A 10576-nucleotide genomic window follows, 5' to 3' on the forward strand; every position below is an offset into this window, starting at 1 on the left:
GTTCGTAATAACATTTGGCGAAACGTAACTTTTTTGAGTGAACGAGAAAAGAAAAATATTCTACCATTTACAGTAGAGCGTCGTTTATCCGAAGGTCGGTTATCCGAAGGAATTCCAGTCGACTAATTTGAATTTTCGCCAGTACTGTGGCGCTGAATCTTTGGCTATGTCTTGGGCTACTCAAATATTTTACGTTTTTGATACTAAATTAACTTCTGAAGTATAATTTTTTTATTGTTTTTATATTTTTCAATATATTTATTTTGTTCGTACAACATAAAAAAATAATTTTTAACGATACAATATCTTCGTTAGGCTTAACATCGATGAAAATTCAATGCAAAGCGACACGCAACGGAGAAAAATGTCAAGATGGGATAAATTAATATATTTTTTCATACATAATCGGTTATCCGAAACATCGATCTTCTGAACAACCCCAGTCCCCAATTGATTCAGATAATCAATGTTCTACTGTATTACTTAAAGCACAAATAAAATTAAATATACTTACTTCAGCAATTCTTGAAAAATATTTGAGTTTATACATTCATAGAATTTCATAAGCAAAATATAAATGTTAAATAGCTCTGCACCTGAGATCCTATAGCTGTTCTTGCAGTTTAAATTAAATTTAATATAACGAGAAAATAATGTTTAAATCATATTTATTTCTGTGTGTATACTAAAGTATCAAACAAATTGATTTGCAATTATGCCTATGAACATGCATTATCATATAAATATTTACAAATGTAATATGAATTTTTACAAAATGATTGTGTAGAATTTGAAATAGATGTATTCATGTCATTAATATATAATAATAATAATATAAGTACAATTCTCAATTTTCCAAAACCATGTTTTATAATTTATAATTAATATATAATTTTATATGATTCTCAAACACAAGAATGTGCTATTTTTTAAATGCCAAGTGTTTAAAAAGTAGCACGTTCTTGTGTTTGAGAATCATAAGTACAATTATTAAATATATTTTGATTGTTTTGGCAATTTAATATATAATTTTGACATTTATTATTTTTTCTTCTTCTAAGTAATTATTAAAAATATACATAATTCAATAGAATATGAATGATTATTCTTTTTGAGAAGTACATTATTTTAATGTTAGCTTTTCTTCATTGTTGTAATCATATTCTTGTATAAATCATATAGTCCCAAGAATTATCTACATATTTTTTAAAAAAATAATGACCTAACAAATAATTTTGGGTCAATTTAAATCTTTTATCCTTTTTAAATTCCAGCCAGAGACATGGTAAACAACTCAAAGATAAACAGTTGTTCATTAAAAAGTACTTTATACCAGATATTCTCAACTTTTTTTTATACATGGACTCCTTTTCTTCTTAATTTTTTTTTTGTGGCTTTCCTATACATTGCACAGAAAAAACACCTTATATTTTTTTGTTACATTGTTTCAAATTGGAAAAATAATTTAATACTTGAAGCTCTGAATTTCAGAAAAAGTAACTACTGTATTTCTGAACTAGCACTTTTAATACCTCTTATCTTGTCAAGATGGAGTTTTGCACAGAACTGAAAGTTAGGGTTAAAATAAACTGATTACTTTTATACTGGAGGGAGGCTATAAAGTTTATAGCCTTCCTCCCTAATCTTCAAGATCTGGAACAAACTGATGCAAAATGTTCAGAAATGTCACTGTCAAATGACATGACACTGATGGTATAAGATTCTCCTAACAGACCCTGGTTTTATAATCTCTCTTTTTACCTTTGTCAATGAGATACAAGGTGTGTTTCATAAGTAATGTGACCAAATTCATAAAAAATCATTTATTGAACGTATTTTTACAATTAGTCAAAAATCTTCAAAATAGCACCCTCCTGCCAATGGGGTGTGGGTCCTGACCAGGAAATCATTGACAGTGAAGGTGCTGTGGCTTGGCGCGTTGTCGTGATGAAGTTTCCGCGTGTCCTTGATGTCACTTTGGCAGCGCGTGACTAGGATTTCAGTCTTTTGAACACTTCCAAATAGAAAGCTGCATTTACAGTGGTCCTGACAGGTACGAATTTGTGATGGTTAATGCCTCTGACGTCAAAGAAGACAATTCGGGAGGTTGATGGATGTCCACTGCAAGGTTTGTCAGTGACATCCTCTCGGCCATCCTTGAAAGACTTGTGATTTGGAGAAGCAATCACTCCCAAATGCCTGCTGAATTAATGTAAAAGTTTCGGTGATGGACTTTCCAAGTTTAATGCAAAATTTGATAGCGTAACATTGCTCCACAAAATGATCCATTGTTCCATGTTACATTAACTCAAAACGGGGTTCATGGGAACGAACGTTCTCACACACTGGCAGCTTGGAGGCAAACAAGACCAGGCAAGTTTTGAAGCTAACACCTCACACCACCTAACACAGCAGGTTAGAACTAGCTACAGCATATTGTCGTGTCGTGAAAAAATTAGTTGCATTACTTATGGAACACATCTTATATATATGTCATTTACATATTTAATATTTTAAATAATTTATATTTTAATCCTTATGCAAGAAATGGGAAATAAATGACAATATACTGTATATACTGTAGAAATTTAATTTTCAGTAAAAACAATTGTTTTGAAGTAGAATTACCCTATAGACCACTAAAATATCACCATAAACCCCAAATTTGGTATTTTTTTTCTGTGGACCCCAGTTGAGAACCTCTGCTTTATACACTTGACACCAATCTTTTCTTACAGCAGCCAATGCCAATGCCATATGACTTTTTTGCTTAAAAGTGTGCATAAAACTATTTTATACATAAAAAAAAGAAATTTCTGAATTATTACATTTTACCAATAATATTAAAAATATTTATTNATTTTAAATTATTTAATAAGTACTGGAAGTCGATACAGTCAATTCCAGTTATAAGCCTGGTCAGTTAGTAGGACATTCCACGTATTAGGACAAAACATTCAAGAACAGAATCAAATCCTATAATTCAAACATAATTTACTTTGCCTACTGGCCCCAAAATGCCACTTAGTAGCCCTGCTGGCATAGTACTTTTCTTGGAAAACTAAGCAAAAGAGACATGAATTTGGATATTTTTGGCTTTTCTGTATGTGACCTCCATCCAGTTTCCTTTGTCAGCTGTCAATCATGATTAAGAAACACAAGAAACCTTTTAAGAGTGCAGGCCTTGTCTTCCCTTTCTCACTCAATTATGTCAAATTGACTCGACCACTCATATGGACCACATGTTTCAACAAGGTGTGTACTGCTGCATACAAAATGATGAGACAAAAATTCCTGGAAATTCTTCATTCCCTACCTCACATCCCCACCTGTAAAGGAGGGACAAAGTGATTCAGATTTCCACTCATTGGAACTCATTTTCTGGAGGGGGTTGGTTAGCATGAGTCACCCTGAACAAGTTGAGAGAGGTATACCAACCAATGTGGAACCGAATGAAAGCTATCAACCCAGCTCAGGATTGGTTGGCCAACAAACCTAGAAATTGGATATAAGTCAACGTGAACATTCGAATGATGAGGAGAAAGCAAGGCTTCAGACTATGTTGTTGGTAGCAATCGAGAAGTATTGCTGTATATACTGTAAATAGTGTAAAATAAATGGACTTAATCTGAGATAAACGAGTCGTAAGGTATTCTTTCTGACAGACCACAAATCCAGAAGTTGGACGACATAATCCAAAATTTACTCCACCCCACTTTTGTCTTTGTGGCCATTAACTGTCTGGAGGGCAGATGGAACACTTGCCCTTTGGTTCTCCAGTGTTCGATTCAAGATGCCATGGATGGAATTGATGCTTGCTAAGAAAATTGATCTGCTAGATTAAATTAGAAGAGAACCCCCTAGCACCAGCTACCAGCAACTGGAGGAGATGATGGGTGTGTCCAGAAACACAATCTCACACTTATCAAGTGTGAGATTGTGTTTCTGGACACAATCTCACACTTGATAAGTTTCTGGACACAATCTCGCAGGAAGACAAACTTCAAGAAGAATGGACATCCTGCGAAGGAACCCAACGAACAATCTGAAAATGGAAATGTGAGGGCAAGGATCCAGAAGTTGACAATGCTCTCAATTAATGGTTTGCCACTGTAACTGCAAAAGATGTTTGTGTCAGTGGTCCAATGCTCAAATGTCAAGCAAAGGTCCTCACTAAGTAGCTGAATCACCGCAATTTCAAAGCAACAGATGGATGGTTGTCTCAATGGAAATGGAGGCATGAAATCAAATTTAAGAAAGCTCATAGTGAGAAGGAAAGTGCCAATGCTGCAAGTGCAGATAAATGGAAAAACACTAAATTGCCCACACTTCTAGAGAATTTTTCTCCACATGACATCTATAATGCAGATGAGACTGGACTTTATTATCATGATACTCCAGACGGCTTGTTGTGCTGCAAACATATTGCTTTATCTGGTTTCAAGAAAGCAATGGATCGCATAACTGTGTTGTGTTGTGCTGTCAAACTTGTCAGGTGGCAACAAATGGAAGTTGTTAGTCATTGGGAAAAGTGCGAAGACCTGATGTTTTAAAGATCTTTGAATGGATGCCTTGCCAGTGTTTTATCATTCAAACAAAAATGCATGAATGACTTCTGAACTTTTTAAGGAGTGGCTTAAAACATGGGATCAAGAGCTAGGAAGGACGAAGCTCAAGAAAAGTTGTCTTGCTGTTGGACAACTGTGTTGCACATCCAGATTGAATTTTTGCCTCTCCAGACCATTTCTTTAATAAAGCCAATCAATGGACATAAGGATCATAAAGAACTTGGAGATGCTGTACTGTGGACAACTGGTAAATTTTATTCTCCAAGCAATTGAAGAAGATCTACTAATGTCATCTTCAACCACTATCAAAGTTCAAAGGTCAACATTTTACAATCAATCCAGTTCCTAAGTGACAGTTGGCAGAAGATAAGCAGCAAGATGATTCAAAACTGCTTTGGTCACTGTGGTTTCAAGCACTTGGACTCAGCAATACAAGCAGTGGCAGTAAACAGCAACGAGAATGATGTTAATGCAGAAGTGCAACAAGTCTGTCAATACAATGAATTTTTACAAGTTGATGACAACCTTCAATGTCATGAAGAAAATGAAGATCTGGAAGATGGGATTGTGGCAGAAATCATGGAAAAACATCAAAAGATCTCAGAAGATCAAGAAAGTGATGAAGATGACAATCCCGAGCATGAGCCAGTAACAATCCACAATGCCAGAAAATTCATTGATGGACTAAGGTTCTACTTCATGCTGGAAGGCAATGAAGGCAGTCCTATGTCTGCACTGGATATCTGTGCAGATTTTGTTTTGGTGCAGTCGATCAAAAGATGTCAGGTCACACTGGACAGATTCGTACAATAAATCCTACACTTAATCATTCTGTATGACATAGCATAAGGACAATTCATATGAAATTAAAGATTAGCAAGAGAATCTTCCCATTTTCAAGATTTTACTGCAATGCATTTTTTGTATAGAAATAATTTCTTATCATTAAAATGGTTTTATTACGTTCAGATGTTTGTTTTATTGGTGAGAACACACGTTGACATAGTCTTTAACATAACTCATTATATTGTATCTCAGCTGCATAACTTATTGGGATGTTTATTTTGTAACCCTGAAATGCTCCAGTTCCAATGCTGTGCTATTAAGCAGAATCAACTGTATTGTTGAAACAATATACTGCACAATATATTGAATGTGTATATTGCTCTACAAATGGCTACCTATTAATCATTTTCATTACTTTCAGTTATGAATGTTTTTATAATTTGATTGAATTCAGCATAATTTTATTATTTAAATTTTGCTTATTTAACATTTTATTCTTGTGCAAATCACAGATTAACAAATACTGTAGATGTGAACATATGTCATCTATAGTAGTAGATGCATTATTATTGTTTTGTTATATTTTTTCTGAAGGAATATATTTAATTCATGGAAAAAATATTGAAATGTCTTGGAAAAATTAACAGAGTAAAAAAAATTATTTTTATAACATTAAAGACAATATATTCATTAATACAGCCCATAAATAATTCTATTTATCTGCTCATTTGATTCACAAAAAACATAGTTTACTCACATTACTAAGCACTTTTGGATCTGAAGACATAGATGATAATTCGCATGGAACATGGAGTTTTCTTTCTGAAGATGAACTTGTAGGTCTAAAATCACTTAGTAATGTGAGTAAACTATAATAAAAAAATACGTAAAAGAGACTAAAAATGTCTTCACTTTTTCCATGTTCAATCACCAGGAACAACAGTCTTCCACAGCAGAGACAACCTTTCTTTAGGGGCTATACCTCTGCAAAAACATGCAAAACAGTCTTTTTAATTGTTTGGGATTGTCACTGGAGAACTTTTAGACGGTTTTGCATGTTTTTGCAGAGGTATAGCCTTTAAGAAAGGTTGTCTCTGCTGTGGAAGACTGTTGTTCCTGGTGGTTGAACATGGCAAAAGTGAAGACATTTTTAGTCTTTTTTACATATTTTTTTAATTAAAGTGTATATTCGTCAGCTCTTTTTTTACAAATGAGTAAACTATGTCTTTTGTGATTCCAATAAGTGGAAAAATAGGAAATATTATGTTTAATTTTATGGCTTTTTTTTCAGAAGATTTATCACTAAAAACAAAATGTTTCCTATAACAATGTTTTTAACAATTCTATTAAATTTATGAAACAGAACTTATTTTTTCTTGGAAGGAAGAACAACATTAGAATAATTTTTGATACTATAATAACATTCCTCTTATTTAAATTGATTTATAATATTAGTTTTTGCACAGTGTTATACTATTTTACTAATAACATCTAAAATGTATATATATTTTTTGATAGATTATTCTTTTTTGATATTTGCTATCCAGATAAAAATACTCAGGTTACTTAGGCTTTTGGGCAAAAATGATGCTGACGCTAGTGAAGCTATGAATGATATTCTTGCTCAGGTAAGTTTTCTCTTATTTTTCAGATACTATTAGAAATGTGCAAAAGTTGAATGAAAGATCTAGTGCTAAGACATCTATTTATATGTGAATTGAACTTCTGCATGGACATGTAAATTGGTATAGAGAACATGTCACACTAGGTGTTAAATAATTCTCACTCAAAACGTAAAGTCCAGTGTCAGGAAAAATTTACTTTGCTAACATTTTTGGGCTCCTCCAGAGTCTTGCTTCATGTGAACTCTTTCTTTGATGAAACACCAATTTAAAACAAAATTTGAATGTTCAAAAATATCAAATCTTATCATATCAAAATACCCATTGAGAGTGGAACAGATTAGAAAACAGGTGTTGATCGTTTGCTAAACATTACAAAAAAAATGGAATAAAATGCCATGTGCAAGTATGGGCATGTGCCATAGGCCCTATGATAACTAAATATTATAACATTGGTTCATAAAGGGCTTTCCAAGCTGCCAACAGAGAAAATTCCTCTTTGTAATTAATAAACATACTGTTTAAACTTGCCTTAAAAATTTCTAGAGACTCCAAGAATCTAAGGTGGTCAGTTCATTGCATCATTACCAGGACCCTACCTTGTTGTAATTGCACCTCTTTAATAGGATCAGAAGCATATATTGACAGGGATGTGGATAGCTGTGATTGCCTTATATCGGCAACATGCTCTTGCAGTCATTTCTCCACTGGTCTTTTTGTGGATCCTATATATACAAGGTCCCTATCAAATCTTGTATCTTTCAGAATCATGCAGTATATTCACTTAAGCTCCTGAGGGTGTATCTGCTTGCAAGATATTTTGTATTTATTTTTGTATTTTACTCATCTAAACTTTATTAATGCCAATAGATAGTGTACTTAAACTTTTATCTCATAAAAATATAATTTGATAGTCCACTTTTATATAAACCAGGGGTGTCCAGCCCACAGGCTGCATGCGGCCCAAGGCAAGTTCCAATGTGGCCCAATAAACAAATAAACAAAACTGACAAATTGTTTTATTTTTTTATTTCAATGGCATAAACTCAAAAAAGAAGTTTCACAAAGCCGTAAACTTTTATACATATTTTATTTTTCAGTGAAAAGGAAATACAGTGGGTGATCAGTTAATGAACAGATTGGATAACGAACAAATCGGATAATGAACACTTTCGCGAAAGATTTTTATGTTCAGGCAACGAACACATGATCAGATAATGAACAACCCATAGAACATACACAAGAAGAAGCGATGTAAAATAATGAATACCGATTGGTCTTCCCTTGTCTTCAGGCAACAATTTGAAACTTTTCAGAGTGTGGGAGACATTGACATTGATGTTCAAGCCGGTATATACCGATCGAATAGTATTCCTCTGAACTTTGAAACTCTCCCTTGTAATTCCAGCCTTTTATTTTTCTGACAAAACAATTCTTTTACATATTCGTGAGACTGTCGGGTAGGCACTCATTAAATTTTGCGTCTGTTTTTCTTTTCGAAAGGTGAGAGTATAATAGCAAAGGTAGAGAGTGGGCAGAAGATGCCTAATTTGCTGGGCAGTATGGCGTGAACAGGTCTACAGTAGGCCGCCGTTCAATTTTATTTAAGAAAAATACTGTATAATCAAGAAGACTCAAGCAGCTAAAGGAGTAACAAAAATCACATCTGAGAAATAAAGAACATCAAAAAGTTCATAATGGAACCTGAAATGGATCTGACAACAGAAGAACGCCAAGAACTCTTGAGTGAAGAACACCAAGAAACTCAGTGAGATATGTTTTCTTCTGAAAAAGAGGATTAATGCCGATATCTGTTATTAAAGATCCTTTAAAGAAGTGGGAGGATGTCAGAACAACGGTCTTAGAATGACATCCAAACCAGGTTGAGGCTTGGGGATTTCTACAATTGTAATCCTATTAATTACTTATGAAAGATCCTGAAGAAGAGAGAAAAGCAATCGACACTGGACAGATTATTTAACCCTTTCAAACGGAAAAAACATGACTAATAAAAATGCATGACTGTGTATGTATGTATTTTTATTATTACATATAAATAAACGTAGTAAGAAAGTATATATATTTTTTTGGGGGTCTCCAGAATGAATTAATTAAATTCCCATTAAAACCTATGGTAAATCGATAATCGGTTAACGAACAATTCGGATAGTGAACAAAGTCTTGGAACGGATTATGTTCGTTAACCGATCACTCACTGTATTTTCAAATACTTGGAAATGTGTGGATGACAAAGGAGTACTAAATAAAGCTGAAGTTGTGACTCAAAGGATTATAGACCCAAATTTGAGAAAAGGAGAGAAAAGATAAGGCCAAAAGATAAAAAGTAGTGAGAAAATTTAAATAGACCTTCTGTTATGCAAATATTGACCTTTAATTTTCCAACCTTCCTCACTACTTTTTATCTTTTGGCCTTTCTCTCCTTTTCTCAAATTTGGGTCTATAATCCTTTGAGTTCCAACTCCAGCATTATTTAGTATTCCTTCCAGTGTTGCAATATTTGGCTACTTTGCGCCAAATTTGGCTACCATTTTTTTAGTTTGGCGTAAAAATTATCATTTGGCTCATTGTCTACTTTCTGTGCTACATATTACTGTATTTATAAATATATTAGTCGAATAAAAATGCACTTTAAAATGGCGTTTCGTCGTTTTTTATTAATTAGAGATCTAAATAAAACAAATACAGTAGAACCTCGATTATCCGGACTAATTTGGGATGAAGGTAGTCCGGATAAGGAAAAATCCAGATAACCGAAACAAATACTTTAATTTGTCTTTTAATGATAATACAACACGTTTTCTTTTCGATGACATATCGGTAATATTAAAAATAAATACTGTATTTAAATCGTGATAAAATTTTCAAGAAACAAACGTTTGTATTGAATTTGAACTACTACTGACCAACGCTAACAGACTACCTATTGTTTAAAAGGCCCTCTGGTGGCGCAAGAAGACGGATTTTATAAAATAAAAAGCAGTTGAAACTGTATTTTAGGCGGTGGCCCACGTTTTCCATACGCCGCCCTTGGTTATAGAAATGATGTAATTTGGATATAAATTATTCATAAATATGTATGTCAAATTATATTTTTATTATGACGCAAAATATATTTAAGAGTTTACGATCACTGTGCCGGGTGAGATGAAACAAAAAAAGTTATGCATTCTATCACGTACATAAACAGTATCGTAATTCATCAAGTGCAAATTAGCAAATTCGTAAAATTTTTGTTTATTTTGAACAATCCGGATAATCGAAAATCCGGATAATAGAGGTCCGGATAATCGAGGTTCTACTGTATTTGTGTTTTTCAAATAAATTTTTTTCTCCTTTATAATAAATGAATTTATTTATTTCTAAGTAAAAATTGAAAGTGTCTGTAGAAGTAATTTTTTAAAATATCCTTTTTCGTGATAAAGTTTTAATACTTATTACTATAATCTAGGCTTGTTAGTCCTTAAATATACTTGTATATTTAAGGATTGAGTCACAAATATATTATATATACTTGTGGCCCAAAACTCCATAACTTCTTCCAATGTGGCCCAGAGGAACAAAAAGGTTGGACACCCCTGA

General features: G+C 33.2%; 1 protein-coding gene across 1 annotated transcript in view; it reads left to right on the forward strand.

Annotated features, from left to right (window-relative positions):
- LOC111630465 (AP-1 complex subunit gamma-1-like) overlaps window positions 1-10576 on the forward strand; it is an 85143-nt gene that overhangs the window by 39725 nt on the left and 34842 nt on the right. Inside the window, exon 8 of the mRNA XM_023374564.1 lies at window positions 6902-6982. Coding sequence (XP_023230332.1) covers window positions 6902-6982 — 81 coding nt within the window. The remainder of the gene's footprint in view (window positions 1-6901; window positions 6983-10576) is intronic.

Source organism: Centruroides sculpturatus, unplaced genomic scaffold (assembly GCF_000671375.1).
Source record: "Centruroides sculpturatus isolate CEXI.00-Female unplaced genomic scaffold, Cexi_2.0 scaffold659, whole genome shotgun sequence".
Lineage (NCBI taxonomy): Eukaryota > Metazoa > Arthropoda > Arachnida > Scorpiones > Buthidae > Centruroides > Centruroides sculpturatus.